The sequence below is a fragment of the Typopeltis vanoorti genome, chromosome 16 (genome assembly GCF_054136105.1).
Source record: "Typopeltis vanoorti isolate ZY-2024b chromosome 16, IOZ_Tvanoo_1.0, whole genome shotgun sequence".
Classification (NCBI taxonomy): domain Eukaryota; kingdom Metazoa; phylum Arthropoda; class Arachnida; order Uropygi; family Thelyphonidae; genus Typopeltis; species Typopeltis vanoorti.
The window spans coordinates 40,845,974-40,867,827 of record NC_143564.1 but is presented as its reverse complement, the minus strand read 5'-3'; the positions used below and the strand labels follow the sequence as shown (position 1 = coordinate 40,867,827).

Below are 21,854 nucleotides of genomic sequence, written 5' to 3'. Positions count from 1 at the left end.
ATTTCAGTGATAAATTTATTCCTAGAATTGATTTAATGTCATATTTCAAAATTATTGATTTTTTTTTTTTTTACGCGTCAAATTAATTTTTATATCGCTTGTGAATAAATAAAATGAAATGTAAAGCAAAACATTGTTTTGGTTACTTTCAATATTGAAAGTCAATTTTTGATACAGGAAATTCCAAGAGCAGTCAGGTAGGAGGAGGAGAAGGATATGATTGCAACATATAACTTAGTCATGTAATGTTATCAGATTGACATGGAAAGGTAACAACTCCATTACATTTAATCCATTAATAGCTGTAATATAAAGGGATTAATGGTGGATTAAGGTAATTACAAGATAAAAGACAAAACTGTCATGTTTTTATACTTAAAATCATTAGATCGGTCTATCTATTTGATCAATTTCTTCTCTTAGAAAGGTTAAAGGTAATAGCAAAATTTTCTTTGATTGCTTTTAATTTTAACATTAAAAATATAAAAAAGATTTTGAAAACCCAGGATCAACTTTTAAAGCTTAGTAACATTAAAAAGAATGAAAGAGTTAATGCTGGTTTTTTTTTTTTTTTTTTTTTAAAAAAGGAAAACAATATATGAACAAAAAGGAAAAGAGGATGCCAGCTGCAGCTTGTCATTTATGAAGCAAACTGTAATTTTTCAGACATGCCAGAATGTGTTGTTCTTCTCTCAGAGTTTGAAGTCTGAATGAGGAAAGAAATATATAAGGAAGATAAATGGTGGAGTGCATTGTGTTGTATACTTTTGGATTTATTTATTTTTATGTGAATACCATCTATGAAAGGTTGTAAACCTATAGACTAAACTATAACTATGCAATAAACATGGATTTTTTACAAGCCACTTCATGCCTCCACTGAACAATCTGCTGTTCAGACAGTGAACAGAAAATCATCTGCCTCATCATTACTTTTCTCTTTCTGGGATATGATATTCTGTAGTGATATGTAACAATATTTCAGCCATAGTACAGTGATCACTTATTCTTCCTTCAAATGACAAAAACTTCAATTAACCTATTCTCAAATGGGTTTTAATGTATCAACTGGCTTCTGTCACGGTACCATGTAATTGTACCTTCAGTTTTCAGTCTTATAAAATGTGTGTTTGAGTGAGAGCATGATTTTATGCAAGATGCATTTCCCAGACTATGTGTAAATATTGACATTATGATTCTAATGCAAAATCGACAAGTATGATGAAGTCAGAAATAAATAAATTTTATAAAACATTTTTAAGCTCAAGGAATTTTAAGAAAAAATTTTATTCTTTGCATTGTGTATTCATGTTTCTTTCCTGTTCTGAATAATAATTTGTCCTTCATTTATAATGGCAGCAGGATAAAATGGGCATGACTCTTTCGCACACTCCCTTCATCCTCTTGTTATACCTGTTATCAGTTTGGAACTGAAGGTGGAGGGAAATTATATAAAATTAATATTATGAAAATACAAAAGTGTAATATGCTAGCATCTGCTTATCATAATATCTGTATTATTAAATTATTATGATTATTTTTGGAGTGCATTAAAAAAATCATGATTAAATTTTCTTCACTGATTTTCCAGTGCATGTGATTTTTTTATTATTCACATAATAAGCACACCCCAACTCAACAACACCAGAGTTAAAGATCGGTACTATCAACATAAGAAGCCTGAATGGCAAAGAAATGGAGCTAGCTGAGGAATTAGATAAGTACCAGATCGACATAATAGAGGTGACTGAAACAAAAAAGACAAAAACTGGTGAGATCTTTCTGAACAATAAATATAAAATGTTATATTCAGGAAATGACAGTCAAGGAAAAGAAGGAGTAGCCATAGTATTCAACACAAAATATGAGGCTAATCTTCTTGAATGGCAGGCAGTCTCAAGTAGAGTGATGTGGGCAAATATGAGAACTGGACAATGAGACTTATTTGTGCCTATGGTCCCACAGAAGGTTCTACTAAGGTATAAGTGAGGAATTTTTTGAGGCTTTAGAAAGCAGCTGACACAATGAAAAAGGAAAAGTTGGTCCTTGTTGGGGATCTAAATAGAAGAGTAGGAAATGATTGTCAGACATACAAAAATACTTTGGGAAAATTTGGAGAAAAGAGCAAAGCTAATATTAATGGCAAATATCTGTTGGATTTCTGCTCAGGACATGGACTGGTTATTACTAATACCATGTTCCAACATAAAAATGTGCACAAATTCACATGGAGAGAAGAGGCAAGGAATCAGAAAAGTCTCATTGACTATGCTATTTTTGATAGTGATGTTTTCTCCCTGGTGCAGGATACCAGAGTGTACAGAGGATTTGAAATTGGAAGTGATCACTATTTAGTCTTAAGCAGGATAAAATTGAATTTCATATTGAAATGAATAACATGTAAGAAAGTTTTAAAGCGAATAAAAGTTGAGCAACTCTCAGATGTGAATTGTAGACTAAAATACATAAAGATTATTGAAAAAAAATGAACGAGTTTGAGAACAGGAATCAAACCTTGGAGATTCAGTGGCAAGCCTTGAAGGAAACCCTGATTGATTCAGCCAGAGAGGCATGTGGTGAGGTTGTCTGCAAGTATAGAAAAATCAGAACTCCATGGTGGACACAGGAAGTTAAAGAGGCAGTGAAGGAAAAGAAGAAAGCATATCAGAAGTTCCTGGCAAATAAGTCAGCTTGTGGTCTTAGAGAATACAGAGACAAATGTAAGAAAGCTAAACACAAGCAAAACTAGCTAAACAAAAGTCATGGGAGGACTTTGGCAAGAACATTGAAAATAAATATCAAGAACGTGGTAAGATATTCTGGATGTTGTTGAAGAAGATTAGAAAGGGAGGAAAGAATACTTTAAAGGAGTTAGAGATGATAAAGGTGACATGAAAACATGAGAAAAAGATATCCTTGAAGTATGGAGTAATTACTTCGAAAAATTGCTAAATGAAACAAGCAGTGATGACAGCACAGTAGGTAAAAAACACTGACCAGGCATAGTCAGGAATACATATCCATACTTGAAGTAGAAAAAGCCATCAAAGGCCTGAAATGTGGAAAGGCAGCAGGAGCAGATGATATTCAACCAGAAATGCTGAAGTATGGTTTAAAAGTCTTACAGTGGCTGCACTGCATAGTTCAGAAAGCTTGGACAGAGGGACGAATTCCCGATGCTTGGAGTAGAGCTCTAATTGTACCCACATATAAAAAGGGAAATAAAACTGCATGTGAGAATTATAGAGGTATTTCCCTATTGAGTGTTCCTGGCAAGATCTGTGCAAGTATACTTGAAAAACGGTTGAGAACAATTGTGGAAGAACAAGCTGGATTCAGGCCAAATAGAGGCTGTCAGAATCAGATCTTCACTTTACGACAAATAGTTGAGAAAGCATGGGAATATAACAAAGCTATTTAAGTTTTGTCGATCTGGAAAAGGCATATGACAAGGTGCCAAGAGAGAAGCTATTCAATACGCTACAGTTATATGGTGTCAATGGTGCATTATATCAAGCAATACTTAGTCTGTATTTGAGTTGTAAGTCAGCAGTTAGAATTGAAGGAAGTACAGGAAGATGGTTAATGTTAAATCTGGTGTGAGACAAGGATGTATATTATCCCATCTGTTATTAATTATCTATATGGATCACATTATGAAGGAAAGTATTATTAAACATGATATCAGAATTCATCATCATCATCATCAAATTCCTGACATGTACCCTCAAGGGGTGTACAGGATATGACAGTACTACATGAAAAAATTACATCATTACTAACTTCCTATCTACAATTTTCCTCCAAATCAGTCTGTTACTTGTCAAAACCCCAACATTATCAGATCTTATATTTCTATCGTCTAAGGCACTTTGTACCGTATCAATCCACCTATATCTTGGTCTTCCTCTGGGTCGTTTTCCTGCCAACCTGGCAGAGAACACTTGTTTTGCTAATCTTTCCTCTCCCATTCTATTTAAGTGACCATACCATCTGAGATTAGCTCTGCTAATGCATTCCTGGATGCTGACAATGTCAAGTTCTTTCCTAATATCCTCATTTTTAATATGATATTGCCATTGATGCCATCTGTTCATGCCTCTAATCTTTCTCAGGACTCTCATATCTGTGGTCTCTAGTCTTTGGTCAAGTGTTTTACTTCTGACCCAGCTCTCAGATATCAGAATTGGAGAGGTTAATGTCAGCTCTTTGCTTATGCGGATGATGTTATACTTCTAAATAAATCCGCTACAAGTCTGCAAGATTCCCCGACTAAATTGAATAGCTGTTGTAATAGATATGGTATGAAGGTCAGCATTAAAAAGACAAAGACAATGAAAATAGGTAGAATCATTGAAAATGTCAACTGTGTTGTGAATGGAGAACATGTGGAACAAGTAAAACATTTCAGCTACTTAGGCACGATTTTTACTGAAGATGGTAAATTAAATATAGAAATGGACAACAGAATCAACAAAGCTGGTATGGTTGGAAGTCAATTGAATAAATTCATATGGAATAAGAGAGAAATTAGTAGCAACACTAAATTAGCTGTATACAAGACAGTGTTCAAACAGTTTTAACTTATGGATTTGAGAGCTGGGTCAGAAGTAAAACACTTGACCATAGACTAGAGACCGCAGATATGAGAGTCCTGAGAAAGATTATAGGCGTGAACAGATGGCATCAATGGCAATATCATATTAAAAACGAGGATATTAGGAAAGAACTAGATATTGTCGGCATCCAGGAATGCATTAGCAGAGCTAATCTCTGGTCGCTTGGTCACTTAAACAGATAGGGCGAGGAAAGATTAGCAAAACAAGTGTTTTCTGCCAGGTTGGCAGCAAAATGATCCATAGGAAGACCAAGATATAGGTGCATTGATATGGTACAATGTAACTTAGATGATAGAAATATAAGATCTGATAATGATAATATTGGAGACTTGACAAGTAACAGACTGATTTTTGAGGAAAATTGTAGATAGGAAGTTAGTAATGATGTAAATTTTTCATTTAGTACTATCATATCCTGTACACCCCTTGAGGGTATATGTCAGGAATTTGATGATGATGATGACATAATAATCTTATTCATAAGTATCTCCTTGGAAGTAAAACACTGAACATTTGAGATGTCATTTCAAAAAAGAAATATTAAACAGATGAAGAGTGCACTGCATTTTACAATCGCACCAAATTTTAATCCACTTCTTTTGTAATTCTATATTAATTTTATTTTTGTTTACAGTTAATCAAAAAAGAAAAAGAACAAAACAAATCTTGAACTTTTCATCTTATCTTATGCAAGACAGCCACATATATTTTGCAAGTAGAACTAAAGTGAAAAAAATATGAATAAAATATTTCACACATATGCTCGCACCTTATTTATGATTCTCTCCGTCAAGACTACGCTAAGTACATACAGATGTCCATACTTTTTTTGTTTTGGGATTTTGGTACATTTGAATAATTTTTATTATTAAATTCTCTTATTTTCAGGTTTGTTTAATACTGTGGATAACTATGTTTATAACTGTTTAATTCTTCTTGTTCTTAACCATGTATCCAAAAATCCATTCATTTAATTAAATGTTTATTAACTTTTTGTGAATTTCTTTAAAGTTTATATAATTTAGTCATGTTTTGCAGTTCAAATAAATTTATTGAATTTTAAAAAAAACTGGTCTTCACCGCTTGATGAACGCAACATTGGCATACTATAGCATTTTTAAAAATTTAATTTAATTATGATAAGTAGAAACTACCTGCTAAGTGATGGTATATATGGTACCATATGTTGATGATACAAAGTATTTAACATACTTTGTATCATTTTTTATTTATTTTTTATTTTTTAATCTCTTTAGCAATTGGCCTCTTAGGACAGTGGCTTTCTTTCATATGTCTCTAATAATATTATGTTAAAAAAGAATTTGTCAGTGATTTATATTTTACTATCTTACTAGAAATCATTGCTTTATTTACTAAGCATTATTTTTTAACCAAGGGTGTGTGTGTGTGTGGAGCAGTGCGATTTAGTGATTCTTGTTACAATTACAGGGAATTCTTAATTTACATTTTGTTCTTTATGGAAGAAGATAATTGGATTTATTAATTACTGCTTTAAATGCTAACATATAAACTTTTTTATAGGAAATTCCACCATATGAAACAAAACCGGTGATGCGAGCAAATTTTGTTGCAAGAATTGAAAGAAATCATACTGCCTATATTCGCATAAAGACTAATAGTAGCAGCCAAGATTATTTAGTTTTGCCAGTTGAAGTTGAAGTTACATCAAGTAAGAGTTGCCCAGTACATATGCTTTCTTTAGCATAATCTCTCAGTACTTTATCTTGTTTATTTTATTTGGCATATGCTATATTGTGCAAGTTGGCTGAATATGTAAATATTACAAAGAAATACTAAATATTATAAACTTATTTAATCCCCACCGTGTGTCATTTGACCAAGGCTATAAGGACCTTATTATGCTTTTTTATTTGCTTCCGTGAGATCTGATTCTGTTGCTCCCTTTAGAGAGCAACAAAGAGGATGACCTTAAAATACCTTCTGAGGTATTTTAAGGTAATCCCTTTTTAGTTTCCATTCTTTTTTCATTTCTTATGGTATACGTCTTTCTTGTTATGTAGAATTCATTCATAAGCTATATTCATATTATGAAATGTTTCGTATTAATGTGTTTAAGATATGTGTTCTTCTGATATTCTACATTTTTCTCAGGAGTTATTTCAGATACTTGAACCCCTCCCCCACAATTAAAACTATATTTCAATGTTTTTCTTGGATGTAGAAGTATGAATCTAATTGAATATAGTATACACTTGGATGTAGTATACGCACAGATATTTGTTTCTTCTATGATGATTTTGCATTTCCAACTTTTTTTTTTCTAAGTAAGAAACTGCTAGTTTTTTCCTCTCACTAGATCTTTGCTTTTTCTTAGGGATGAGGAAGCAGTGGACAGGGTCTAGAGCCAATCGACTAAGATGGTGAATGTCTGTGGGAAATTTCCTATGATAAATAGATGGTTATGGATTGCAAAATTTGGTTGATAAGCAGAAAATAGGGGATTTGATAGCTATAATTTAATTTTTAAAGGTACCTGTGACATAACTATAAAACATTAAAAATTACATGAGAGCACAATAATGATATTAATTTCTAGCAAGCAGTAACCATTTTTAATTGATCACCACTCCCTCAGACTTACAAGAACTTCTCACCATCAAAACTTTAATGGAATTAATTGTTACAACCCTCATAAAATCCAGCAGATAATTGACTCTTATGTTCCAACACTAAGGATTCTTCAACAGACTGCAGGGTTCCAATCCCTTATATTTCCTGAATCTCTGAACTTATTGGTATAATTTTGAAGAAGTATCACCTTATTCCCATATATTTTTCTATCAACAAAATTTCTCATCTGTTACTAACTACAAAATACAAATCAGCTTTATCTTTAGCTAGTGTTTACCAGATCCCTTGTGAATGTAATTTGACATACTTTGGGCAGACAAGCATTCTTTGGGGTTAAAAATAAGAATTAATGAACATCAGTGCCACATTGAATAATTGAAACCTCAAAAATTTTGGCATAGCATAGTATTGACATTTAGTATAGCATAGTCTCAATAATATTTATACTATGGTGTGTTAAACACAGTATCCTGTGGGATGAAGCTAATCTTCTCCATAGAAGCAGTTTTAAATATGAACATCTTTTCAAAGAAAGTTATTAAGCCCTTTAATATCAGCCTAACCTGAATTGAAATGATTGTCTCTCTCTCTCTCTCAAAAGTTTAGGAGATTCTCATTTTATGTAAATATCAAAAATAGTTTTAATATTATTTATTTTAATATTAATTTATAGCACACAGTAGCTGTTTTTAATCAGTAAACTGATTGTTGTATTCCTGTTCTTTGATTTGCTTGTTACTACACACTGATGATGTACTGTTATTTTCAGTATGAAATATTTGTACAGGTTATTGTGTCATTGTTGTTGTTTTATAGAAACATCATCATCAAATTCCTGCCATGTACCCTCAAGGGATGTACAGGATATGATAGTACTACATGAAAAAAATTACATCATTATTAATTTCCTATCTACAATTTTCCTCCAAATCAGTCTGTTACTTGTCAAGACTCCAACATTATCAGATCTTATATTTCTATCGTCTAAAGCACTTTGTACCATATCAATCCACCTATATCTTGGTCTTACTCTGGGTCGTTTTGATGCCAACCTGGCAGAGAACACTTGTTTTGCTAATCTTTCCTCGCCCATTCTGTTTAAGTGACCATACCACCTGAGATTAGCTCTGCTAACGCATTCCTGGATGCTGACAATGTCAAGTTCTTTCCTAATATCCTCGTTTTTAATATGATATTGCCATTGATGCCATCTGTTCACGCCTATAATCTTTCTCAGGACTCTCATATCTGTGGTCTCTAGTCTTTGGTCAAGTGTTTTACTTCTAAATCAGCTCTCAGATCCATAAGTTAAAACTGGTTTGAACACTGTCTTGTACACAGCTAATTTAGTGTTCCGACTAATTTCTCTCTTATTCCGTATGAATTTATTCAATTGACTTCCCACCATACCAGCTTTGCTGATTCTGTTGTCTATTTCTATATTTAATTTACCATCTTCAGTAAAAATCGTGCCTAAATAGCCGAAATGTTTTACTTGTTCCACAGGTTCTCCATTCACAACACAGTTGACATTTTCAATGATTCTGCCTATTTTCATTGTCTTTTGTCTTTTTATTGCTGACCTTCATACCATATCTATTACAACAGTTATTCAATTTAGTCAGAGAATCTTGCAGACTTGTAGCAGATTTATTTAGAAGTATAACATCATCCGCATAAAGCAAAGAGCTGACATTAACATCTCCAATTTTGATATCATGTTTAATACCACTTTCCTTCATAATGTGATCCATATAGATAATGAATAACAGAGGGGATAATGTACATCCTTGTCTCACACCAGATTTAACATTAAACCATCTTCCTGTACTTCCTTCAATTCTAACTGCTGACTTACAACTCAAATAAAGACTAAGTATTGCTTGATATAATGCCCCATTGACACCATATAACTGCAGCGTATTGAATAGCTTCTCTCTTGGCACCTTGTCATATGCCTTTTCCAGATCGACAAAACTTAAATACAGATGTTTGTTATATTCCCATGCTTTCTTGACTGTTTGTCGTAAAGTGAAGATCTGATTCTGACAGCCTCTATTTGGCCTGAATCCTGCTTGTTCTTCACTAAGCTTTTCTTCCACAATTCTTCTCAACCGTTTCTCAAGTATACTTGCATAGATCTTGCCAGGAACACTCAGTAGGGAAATACCTTTGTAATTCTCACATGCAGTTTTATTTCCCTTTTTATATATGGGTACTATGAGCGTTCTACTCCAGTCATCGGGAATTCGTCCCTCTGTCCATGCTTTCTGAACTATGCATTGCTGCCACTGTAAGACTCTTATACCACCATACTTCAGCATTTCTGGTCGAATATCATCTACTCCTGCTGCCTTTCCACATTTCAAGCCTTTGGTGGCTTTTTCTACTTCTAGTATGGATATGTATTCCTGACTGCATGACTGGTCAGTGTTTTTTACCACTGTGCTGTCATCACTGCTCGTTTCATTTAGCAGTTTTTCAAAGTAATTACTCCATACTTCAAGGATATCTTTTTCTCCCATTTTCATGTCACCTTTATCATCTCTAATTCCTTTTACAGCACTCTTTCCTTCATTCTTAAGCTTCTTCAACAACCTCCAGAATATTTTGCCACCTTCTTGATATTTATTTTCTATATTCTTGCCAAAGTCCTCCCATGACTTTTGTTTAGCTAGTTTTACACAGTGTTTAGCATTCTTGCACTTGTCTCTATATTCTCTAAGAGCACAAGCTGACTATTTGACAGGAACTTTTGGTATGCTTTCTTCTTTTCCTTCACTGCCTCTTTAACTTCCTGTGTCCACCAGGGAGTTCTGATTTTTTTATCCTTACAGATAACCTCACCACATGCCTCTCTGGCAGAATTAAGCAATGTTTTCTTCGGAGTTTGCCACTGAATCTCCAAGGTTTGATTTGTGTTCTCAAACTCTTTCATTTTTTCTTCAATAATCTTTGTGTATTTTAGCCTACAGTTCACATCTGAGAGCTGCTCAACTTTTATTCGCTTTAAAACTTTCTTACATATTATTCTTTTCAATATGAAATTCAATTTTATCCTGCTCAAGACTAAATAGTGATCACTTCCAATTTCAAATCCTCTGTACACTCTGGTGTCCTGCACCAGGGAGAAAACATCACTATCAACAATAACATAGTCAATGAGACTTTTTTTATTCCTTGCCTCTTCACTCCATGTGAATTTGTGCACATTTTTATGTTGGAACATGGTGTTAGTAATAACCAGTCCATGTCCTGAGCAGAAATCCAACAGATATTTGCCATTATTATTAGCTTTGCTCTTTTCTCCAAATTTTCCCAAAATATTTTTGTATGTCTGACAATCATTTCCTACTCTGCTATTTAGATCCCCAACAAGGACCAACTTTTCCTTTTTCATTGTGTCAGTTGCTTTTTCTAAATCATCAAAAAATTCCTCCACTTCTACCTTAGTAGAACCTTCTGTGGGACCATAGGCACAAATAAGTCTCATTGTCCAGTTCCCCATTCTCATATTTGCCCACATTACTCTACTTGAGACTGACTGCCATTCAAGAAGATTAGCCTCGTATTTTGTGTTGAATACTATGGCTACTCCTTCTTTTCCTTGATTGTCATTTCCTGAATATAACATTTTGTATTTATTGCTCAGAACAATCTCACCAGTTTTGGTCTTTTTTGTTTCACTCACCCCTATTATGTCGATCTGGTACTTATCTAATTCCTCAGCTAGCTCCATTTCTTTGCCATTCAGGCTTCTTACGTTGATAGTACCGATCTTTAACTCTGGTGATTTTGAGTTGGGGTTTATTTTCAGATTTGTTCCAGTAGCTGACTTTTCGCTGTTCGCCCTGGTTCCCTGGCGAAAACAACGGGGGGCCTTGTTTAACCGGGCGACACCCCAGCCGGCATGAAATTTTGTCATGTTGTACCATCATTGTATATTTTGGTTTAACCAATAAGAATACAATTTGGTCAGCTAAATCCCAAATTGCCAGCCCATCCTCGTCCGTTCAGTATCCAAGTAGATACCCAACAGGGTGCACCACGAGAATGTGAGGATTGGACATTAGGTCAGAAGCCCTGGTCGGTTCTCCGCGTTCCTTTAGAGGCTATGTGGAGGTCTCCTCTCAGTTATACAACTTTGATCCTTAAGCAACTTATAGGTTACTAAAAGGGTTTAATAGAATTGAGGCAAAGAAAGTTTTTATTGTTTGTGTTTCAAGTATTATATGTTTTATGATTTTGCTAGTAATGTCATTGCACCATCAAATATATTTTTTTTAATAATGAAAAATTGTATTTGCAGACTGCATTAGGTCAATTGTATAAATTCCTTGTTCCAACATTTTAAAGTAGTTATTTTTTTAGTATATGCCTTATTTTAATCTTTTGTATCATCATTAACATCATTTCCTGGCATGTACTGACAAAGGTATATAGTATATTTCAATTCAACATGACAATTTTCATTTGCTTTCTTTTACTTGCTTTCTGTCAGCGACTTTCTTCCAAATTAATTTTTTTATTGTTCATCTAGATCTCAAGATGCTAATTACACCATGTTCCTTTCTGATATCTTCATTTTTAATATTATTCTGCCATTGTTGCCAGTTGTTTTCTCCTCTAGTTTTCCTCAGGACTCTCACATCTGCAGTTTCCAGTCTTCACATAGTTTTGTTATTTCTACCCCAAATCTTCAATCCATCATCATCAATTATTGATATATTGATATATCAATTATTGATATCCTCAAAGAGCATATAGGATACAATGATGGTACTACATGAAAAATTTACATTATTACTAACTTTCTAAATTCAACAATATTCCTTCAAATTAGTCTGTTATTATCTGTCAGGACTACAATATTGTCAGATCTTATATTTTGGTCTTATAAATCACATCTAACTGCACCTAGCTCTTTGTTTTCTTCTTTGGTCTTTTTCTTGCAATACTGGCCTCAAACCACTTGTACTGCTAACTTGCCTCTTCCATTATCTTTTCTCTGCTTACATATTGTTGAATGCTAACAATGTCAGGTTCCTTCCTAATATATTTCTTTATCTGTGGTCTAGTCTTTGATCAACTATTTTTCTAATACATCTTTATACATCTTTCTTGAATAATTTGAGTCTATAGTGTATTTGAGTCTATAGTTCATATCTGATAACTGTTCACAACTTGGATAGATTTCAGAACTTTCTCGCACACTCTTCTTTTTAATATGAAGTTCAATTTTATCTTGCTCAACACTAATGGTGATAATTTCCTATTTCAAATCCTTTGTATACGCTTGTGTCATAAACCAGTGGGAAAACATCACTGTCGACAATAGCATAGTCGATGAGACTTTGCTTATTCCTTTCTTCTTCTCTCCATGTGAATTCGTGTACATTTTTATGTTGGAACATAGTGTTAGTAATAACCAGCCCATGTCCTGAGCAAAATTTTAACACGTATTTACCATTATTATTAGTTTTGGTCTTTTCTCCAAATTTTTCAAAAGCAGTGTTATGTGAGGGACTAGGGATGTCTGAAAAGTTCTGATAAACACCTAGAAAAGAATAAATTATATTAAAGTGACTGATATAACCACAAGAAAGAACATACTAGTAGCATAGTTATGAAGGTAGCTTATGTTCTTATTTCCTTGTATGTTATTTCTTGTGGTTATAACATTTGCTTTAATATCATTTTTGTTCTAGGTATTTATCAGAACTTTTCAGATCTCCTCTCCCCCCATCTCATGTTTAGATCTCCAACAAGGACCAACTTTTCCTTTTTCATTGTATCAACTGCCTTCTCTAATGCCTCGAAAAATTCATCTGCCTCTTCCTTAGTAGAACCTTGTGTGGGATCATAAACACAAAGAAGTCTCACTGTTCAATTCCATATTAGCCTACATCACTACTTGATATTGCCTGCTATTCAAACGGATTATCCTCATAGTGTTTAATATTATAGCTAGTCCTTCTTTTCCCTGATTGTTATTTCCTGAATGCAATATCTTGTATTTGTTGCTTAGAAAGATTTCACCTGTTTTTTGTCTTCTTTTGTTTCGGTAATACCTATTATTTCGATCTGGTACTTATCCAATTCTTCTGCTAGTTCCATTTCTTTTCCATTGATACTTCTTATGTTGCTGGTGCTAATCTTGATCTCTGATGTCAATTTGGGGTTTGTTCCAGTAGGCGACTTTTCACTGTTCACCCTGGTTCCTTGATGGAAACAATAAGGGCCTTGTTTAATTGGGCAATGCCTCAGCTGGAATGAAATTCCATCTTGTTTTACCATAATTTTGAATTACAGTTTAAGCCAGTACGAATACAAATTGTCAGACAATCCTCATTCTTTCAGTATCCAGGTAGATATCCAACCAGATGCACCACGAGAAGGTAAGGATTATGTGTCAGGTCAGAAGCACTGGTCAGTTCTCTGCATTCCCGAAAAGGCCATATGGAGGTCTCCTCCCAGTTATCCAGCCTTGACCCTTAAGCAACCCATTCCTGATAGTTCATTTGGATATTTCCTCCTGATAGTTCATTTGGATATTTCCTCCTGATTATCTAGTTTGGACCTTCAAACCAATCTCCCAGTTTTATTATGACATATATCCTAGAAGTATTTTGTGATCTATTAATTTCAACACCGATTGTTAAGTTATTCATGATTTCATTTGTTTATTATCATAAAGTAGTAAAAATCATGTTATTTATTTATTACTCTTAAATTTTAAGGATGAGATTGTTTAACTAACCATCAGTATTATACTTTCAATAAATGAGTTTTTGGACTGCTTTCTAAAAAAAAAAAAAAAAATCTTAATGTGAATATTTTTAGTTCCAGGTATTTATTCTCCAACAGAAGTTTTGGATTTTGGTGTACTTAGAAGTCAAGATGAACCAAAGACATTATCATTGTCCCTTTTAAATTCAGGACAGAAACACATTCATATTGCAGTAAGACCAATTTTAACAGCTTTACCACTTGTAAAAGAAAGAAATTATTTCTCTACATGTAAAATAATCATTAACTATCTGTTTACTCAGTTCTTTCCATCATCATATATTTTAGGATTATTTCTAGTTTTGAAACATAGAATGTATAATAATTGTTTAAGAGGAAATGTTTATCCTTGTACATATATGAATGTGGCTGTGTCTAATATTAAAAAAAATCTTAGTAAAGATACAGGCTTATATCATTTAGATCAGCAGTATCAAGTCTTAACTTGCATTGGGATTTCAAAAGAAAAGCATTAGGGGACTTTATTATCTATATCCAAAAGTGGAGAAAACTGGCATAAAATGCACAGAGTTGTAGGGAAAAAAAGATTTAGTTTATTAAAAAGTTTTATTAAAAGATGTGAGCTTTTAACTCTGTACTGACAGCTTATTACTGTTATGTTACAAAAATACACATCAGTGAAGATGTTTGAATTGCTTTATTATTATTATTTTCTTAATTATTTTTTTTTAATGGATTCCAAAAATGCACAACTTTTTAATAAACTGTGATGATGGTCATCTGATATCAGAAATGAGTTTCATATAAAAATAGTTTGCTCACACATCTATAATGGATATGATGGAAATTAGAACTTAGGTGTAATTTAGAGAGCTTGCTTCAAGGTCAAAGCTACATAACTGGGAAGAGACCTCAGCATTACCATTAAGAAATATGGAGAACAGACAAGGTCTTCAGACTTTATGTTCAGTCCCCTTCATGATTTGTCCCATTAGTAGGTATCCACTGGACACTGAATGAATAAGGAAGGACTATCAGTTTGAGACTTAGCTGCTGACCAAATTATATTTCTATATAGGAATAAACGACGAATAAACAAAAGACTGTAAACAAAGTTGTGAAGCCCATATCCAAACTGCAACAAGAATGGCTGTCTTAAACATTCCCCATTTTGCAAAGTCATCCTAGGTAGAACTCCTTTGTGTAATGAATTAATAATTATTATTTAAAATTTTATTTCTTTGAATTCTAATAGTTATAGATGGGTTATCCTCCTGAAGTTAAATATATATTGTCACAGGCACTTACATTTCAAGTGCTTTTCTAGTTTATCTCTTTATGTAGTAAAGAAACATATTCCTTACATAAGCCTTATTATTCCTTAATTGTTTTTATCATTATTTTATCCACTAACATTTCTATTTTCTGTTCTATTAGTAAAAGCCCAAATCTTCATGATGTTGAACTGAATTTCCTAGCAGATGAATCACAGTCAGTAGATAGGGGAAATGTATTGAAATCATACAGAGGTGGTTCCATAAGTTTCTGGCCTGATTAACTTTTAGAGGTGATAGAAAGAAAACATCTTTGTCATTTTTCAACATAATCTCCTTTTACTTCAACACTTTTCACATCTGTAAATTAACATTTCTATGCCCTTGAAAAAATAGTCTGTACTTTTGTCTGCAAAATGGCCTAAGACTGCATCTTTCACCTCATTGTCAACTACAAATTTTCTTCCTCGAAGGTCTTTCTTCATTTTCAAGATGAGGTAGTAGTCACTGGGTGCTAGATCTGAGCTGTAGGGTGGGTGTTCAATTTCCTGGAAGCCACAGTCATTCACTGCAGACTTCGCAACAATAGCTGTATGGACTGGAGCGTTGTCATGAAGCAGGCGAACACCGTGACTCAGCATTCCTCGACTCTTCTCCTTTATGGTGTCGCTGAGTTTGGGCAGGAGTCAAGCATAATAATCTTCATTCACAGTGGTATTCCTTTCCTTGAAGTCAATCAAGAGAATTCCCCAATAATCCCAAAAGATTGTTGTCCTGATCTTCTTGGTGGACTGAGTGACTTTGGCTTTTCTCGGCAGTGCTTTGCCTGGTTTGTGCCACTCCATGGATTCCCTTTTGGAAAGAGGATCATAACGAAGGACCATGGTTTCATCCCTGGTGACAATGGATTCCAGCACTTCTCTCTGATTCCCTTGGCAGAGCTCTAAAAACTTGCAGGAACAGGTCACATGATGCTCCTTCTGAATTGAAGAGAGAAGTTAGGGGACCCATCTTGCATTGACCTTCGTCATATGAAGCTTCTTGTGAATGATGCAAAAGACAATTGTTGTAGAAAGCACCAACTTTGCTGAGATTTCTTTGAGCCTCAGCCATCTGTCATTGAACAGTTCCTCCTCAACAAGAGAGGCATTTTCCTAAGTCATTACTTCCACAGGCTAACCATCACGAGGATCATCTTCGATGCGCTCTTCATGGTGGAATATGAAGGAAAAAGCCCTTCTTTGATGAAAAACTATCACAGCGTGGTACTGAATTTTTAACATTACAGCCACTTAGTGTGCCATGTGTTAATCAAATGAGTGCCTCCAATTGAATGACACAGTAGAGAGTTGAAATTAGTACACTAAGCTCCCCATAAAGTGCTATCTGTCATGTATGGCATTTTAAAATTGGTGCAAATTTTGTATGTCAGGCCAGAAACTTTTGGAACCCACCATGTACATTGACAACTGAACATAACAGAAGATGATTGGAAATAAAAGAAAAAGCAGAAAAAAGAACAAAAGCAATCAAGGGGAATGAAGGAAAATCCAAGAAACAGAATAAAACAAAAGAAAATCATGAGAAATGAGGGGGGGGGGGGGAATTACAGGAAATTGTATGTTGACACACAAAGGATTGGAAGGAACCATACATAAAGCACAAAAAATGGCAAGATGGAAAAGTATGCATGCAAAAGTGTATAAAATTATAAAAAAGGAACAGATCCCCAATAAACTTTTAAATTTTGAAATGTTAAATTAGCTTAAATTAATGTTACTTATTTGGGCACTTTCATAATGAATTAAATATATGTAGATTGTATAATCAATATCAGAAATTAGGTCAAAATCCCAAAAATTCTAAATCCAAAATTTAAAATTTTTTTACCATAAAGAATTTTTCTAGCACAAAATGAGCTGTTACCCAAACTAATTTCATAACTTAAACTTTTAGTTAAAGAAATACTGTATATTATGCAGTATTTCTAAACAATTCTAAGAGAACAGTATCAGTTTATGCCAGCTGCACATCATTTGGTCTCTCTCTCCATTTATGAAGCTGACATTCACACTAGCTATATAAATCACTTTTCATTTTTTCCATCCCCCTCAGGCTGACCAAATGCTAACTACTGTACATCACTTATGTTCTCTCCTTTGTAATTTGAGATGACCAATTATAAAGTTGACAGAGTGAAGTTTTCAGGTTAATCGTTATTCATTTTAATGTGCAGTCTGCACACATTTAATTTTTTATGAAGATTTCAGGTAAGTGCCATTGATTTAAGCTAAATTAACATTTCAGAATTTAATGTTATTTCTGGATATTTATTTTTAATTCACATGCTTTTTGTTCTTTCTTGTCTCCCATTGTTTGATTTTGTATGTTTTCATGTTGTCATTCTGTGTGCTATATGTGTGATTCCTGCTGATTCTTTGTATTCTCTCGTTAATGTATGATCCTGCAAGTTCCTTTGTCCTGTTTCCAGCAATTTTCTTTTATTTTCTGTGGTTTTCTTTATTTACTGTGATTTTATTTTTATTTTCCTCTCATTTCCATTGTTCTGTTTCCCATGATTTCTTTTCTTCTCTTTTCCACCATTTCCTTTGTTGCAGTGGAATGGGGAATCAGTATTGTTTTCCTAAATTCACTGTAGCGAACCTTACGCTATAACAGTCTGTCTTCTTAGGGATTCAATGTAGCATGCATCCACTGTCTGTAATTAGATGTTTGTTTAATTAAAAGTTATGATATTTGTTTGTGGATAGTAGCTCATCCATATGGGGGAAAAAAAATTTCAATTGTTTGCTTTGATAATAATTCAGACAGCTATATTTCTTTCTTAATGAAAATAATGTATTTTAGAAGTATAATTTTTAAGGAAAAGAAGAGTTCAAGATAAACTAATATGCAATAGCATACTAGCTTATCTTGAATTACATACATAATTTACTGCTGCCATTTTGAAATGCACACTCCTGTTTGGAAGAGGTGGGGAAATTCACCGACTTCAATAACAGAATTAATGATATTGGTATTTGCATAGTTAATAGTAAAGATAATTAATTACGGTATGATACCATAAACACATTTTTGTTGGTATTTATTTATTGCAGCATTATTAATATTCAGGTATTATAATTAGAGCCTATCTTTGTTGCAGTATTTCATCATCATCAAATTCCTGCTATGTACCCTCAAGGGATGTACAGGATATGATAGTACTACATGAAAAAAAATTACATCATTATTAATTTCCTATCTACAATTTTCCTCCAACTCAGTCTGTTACTTGTCAAGACTCCAACATTATCAGATCTTATATTTCTATCGTCTAAGGCACTTTGTACCGTATCAATCCGCCTATATCTTGGTCTTCCTCTGGGTCGTTTTGCTGCCAACCTGCCAGAGAACACTTGTTTTGCTAATCTTTCCTCGCCCATTCTGTTTAAGTGACCATACCATCTGAGATTAGCTCTGCTAACGCATTCCTGGATGCTGACAATGTCAAGTTCTTTAATAATATCCTCGTTTTTAATATGATATTGCCATTGATGCCATCTGTTCACGCCTATAATCTTTCTCAGGACTCTCATATCTGTGGTCTCTAGTCTTTGGTCAAGTGTTTTACTTCTGACCCAGCTCTCAGATCCATAAGTTAAAACTGGTTTGAACACTGTCTTGTATACAGCTAATTTAGTGTTCCGACTAATTTCTCTCTTATTCCATATGAATTTATTCAGTTGACTTCCCACCATACCAGCTTTGCTGATTCTGTTGTCTATTTCTATATTTAATTTACCATCTTCAGTAAAAATTGTGCCTAAATAGCTGAAATGTTTTACTTGTTCCACAGGTTCTCCATTCACAACACAGTTGACATTTTCAATGATTCTGCCTATTTTCATTGTCTTTGTCTTTTTATTGCTGACCTTCATACCATATCTATTACAACAGCTATTCAATTTAGTCAGAGAATCTTGCAGACTTGTAGCGGATTTACTGTTTCCAATTAAATATAACATATATTGCATATTGGCTTTTTCTGGTATTGTAAAGGAAGAATAATGTCCAAATTCTGAATCATTAGTGAATGTCTTAATTTTTGAATATTATTTCTTTATTTCATAATTTTCTTATGGTAGGAAGTCAACTTAATAAATTTATATAGAATAAGAGAGAAATTAGTCAAGCCATTACCCTAGCCGTAGTCAACACTGTGTTGAAACTAATTTCAATCTGAGAGCTGGATTAGAAATAAAACACTTCATCAAAGACTGGAGACCAGAGATGTGAGAGTACTAAGAAAGAATAGGCGAATGAACAGATAGCATTAATGCAGAATCATGTTAAAACTGATGATATTAGGAAGGAACTTGATATTGTTAGTAGTCAGAAGTGTGCGAGCAGAGCTAACCTTGGATAGTATGGTCACTGAAAAAGCAGAGGAAAGGTTAGCAAAACAAGTATTTTTTGCCAGGATGGCAGGAAAATGACCCAGGGGAAGATTGAGATTTAGGTGAATTGATATAGTAAGAAGTGTCTTAGAAAACAGGAACAGTTTGAGTTTTGACAGATAAAAGATTAATTTGGAGGAAAATTGTCGATAGAAGTTAGTGATGATGTAACTTTTTCATTTTGTACTATCATAATATCTTGTACATCTCTGAAGTTACATATCTGGCATTTGATGATGATTTTTGTATATTTTGCTTAAAATATACAACATACAGAATTTAGACAGCTACTATTTTATAATGCACACTAATGCTCAAAAAAAGATTCAGTGACTTGAATGGTAGGATTATTGATTTGATATATGTGCAGTTAGGTAGATAATTAAGTATGGTATGACACTAGCATAAATGTGTTTTTGTTGATATTCATTAGGTTTTTCAGTCTTGGCTATGTTCTATTCTTAGGACTCGAGACTTTTTTTTTTTTTTTTTTAAGTCCTTGGAATTTCCTATACTATAGAGTTTTGCTTATGAATTTTATTAATGAAAATTATTAAAAAAATTTTATTTTAAAAATTATCTATAAATGAAGCGACCAGCTAAGCATAATGAAAATGTGTATTTATATGTGGCTGTTTCATTGTACAGTTATCTCGGCTTACGTCCGTGATCCCATAAGGGAATAAATAACATTTTCGGCTATACTTTCGAAGAAGACACAAGCAAGAGTAAAGTAAAAAGGTTTCTATTTAGCAACAATGCATTGTGTGCAGTGACAACAGTGCATTCAGCGGCAACCTCTGGCAGTTGGTGCGTGGCTTCAACAGTTCATCTGTTGATTTTGTGTTTGAGAGAGAAGTTATTTGTGTATGTATCATTAAATATTTTGTGAAACATGTCTCCCTACATGCTCAATCAAAAAACCTAGTGTTGAATCACAGAAAAAGAGATGAGCAATTGATCTTGAAATGAAGTTGCAAATTCAAAGATAGTAACGAAGCAACAAGAAGGTCTTATCAGTGATTTGAAAAGCTACTTGCATCATGCATAGAGGACCTGAAGAGACTACTTCTCTTCAGCATTTTGAAGGAGAAAGCAGGACCTGATTATGACTATGAATTCAACGCTTCTTCCGGTTGGTTCATGAGAGCAGCGTTTTGCTCTGTATAATGTGAAAATTTTTACTTTATGGTGAATCTGCAAGTGCCAATGAGAAGGCTGCCAAGGAGTTTATGGAGAAATTGGATAAAATTATTACAGAGGAAAAATTATTTGCCACAGCAAATATTTAATATGGGTGAGATCTCCTTGTTTTGGAAAAAAATCCACAAAAAGCTAAAATTTATGCCTGGTTTCAAAGCTCTTAAAGACTGCGTTATGATTCTTTTAGGGGGTAATGTGGCTGAATGTAAACTGAAACCATTTGTGATATGGCACAGTGAGAATCCACGAGCCTTCAAAAACATTAGGAGGCATACTTTTCCAGTTCATTATTGGAGCAATAAGAAGTCGTGGATGACTCAAAAATTGTGTGTGGATGCCTTAACTGTTATGCAAGTGAAATGGAAAGCAATTGTGTGAAAGAAAATGTAGAATTTAAAATTTTATTAATTCTAGATAATGCTCCAGGTCATCCATCTTATATCGGTGATCTTCACCAAGTTCAAGGTCATGTTTCTCCCTCCAAACACTACTTCATCGATCCACCTGATGGATCAGGCAATTCTTGCAATGTTTAAGGCTTTTTATCTATGGAGAACTTTTTTCACAAGCCATTTCTGCCAATACAGGAAATTATCACACTGATGCAATTCTGGAAAGCATTCAATATTTATTATTCTATTAAAAATATTGCTGCGACTTGGGATGAAATGATCTCTCAATGTATGAGTAGCATATGGAAAAAGACATTCAAATGGTTTGTGCATAATTTTGGAGATTTTGAAAAAAATGAAGACCTTAGTTAAACATTTCACAGTGAAGGGTCATGCAGAAATGTTCTCTGCAGTTAGCAATGTTCTCAAAATGGCCGAAGACATGGACCCCCAATGTTGAATGCTACTTATTAGTAGAAAGGAAAGTACATGATGCCTTTGCTTGCTATAAACAAATTTATGATGAAAAGAAGAAGAGGAATA

The 21,854-nt window shown here is 33.7% G+C and overlaps 1 protein-coding gene across 6 annotated transcripts in view; it reads left to right on the top strand.

Moving 5' to 3' along the window:
• The window catches only part of Tmem131 (Transmembrane protein 131), a 704,637-nt gene that overhangs the window by 230,823 nt on the left and 451,960 nt on the right, over positions 1-21,854 (top strand). For all 6 annotated transcript variants that reach the window (XM_090406393.1, XM_090406392.1, XM_090406391.1 and 3 more), the window contains 2 exons: positions 6,162-6,309; positions 14,076-14,194. In XM_090406393.1, coding sequence (XP_090262519.1) covers positions 6,162-6,309; positions 14,076-14,194 — 267 coding nt within the window. The remainder of the gene's footprint in view (positions 1-6,161; positions 6,310-14,075; positions 14,195-21,854) is intronic.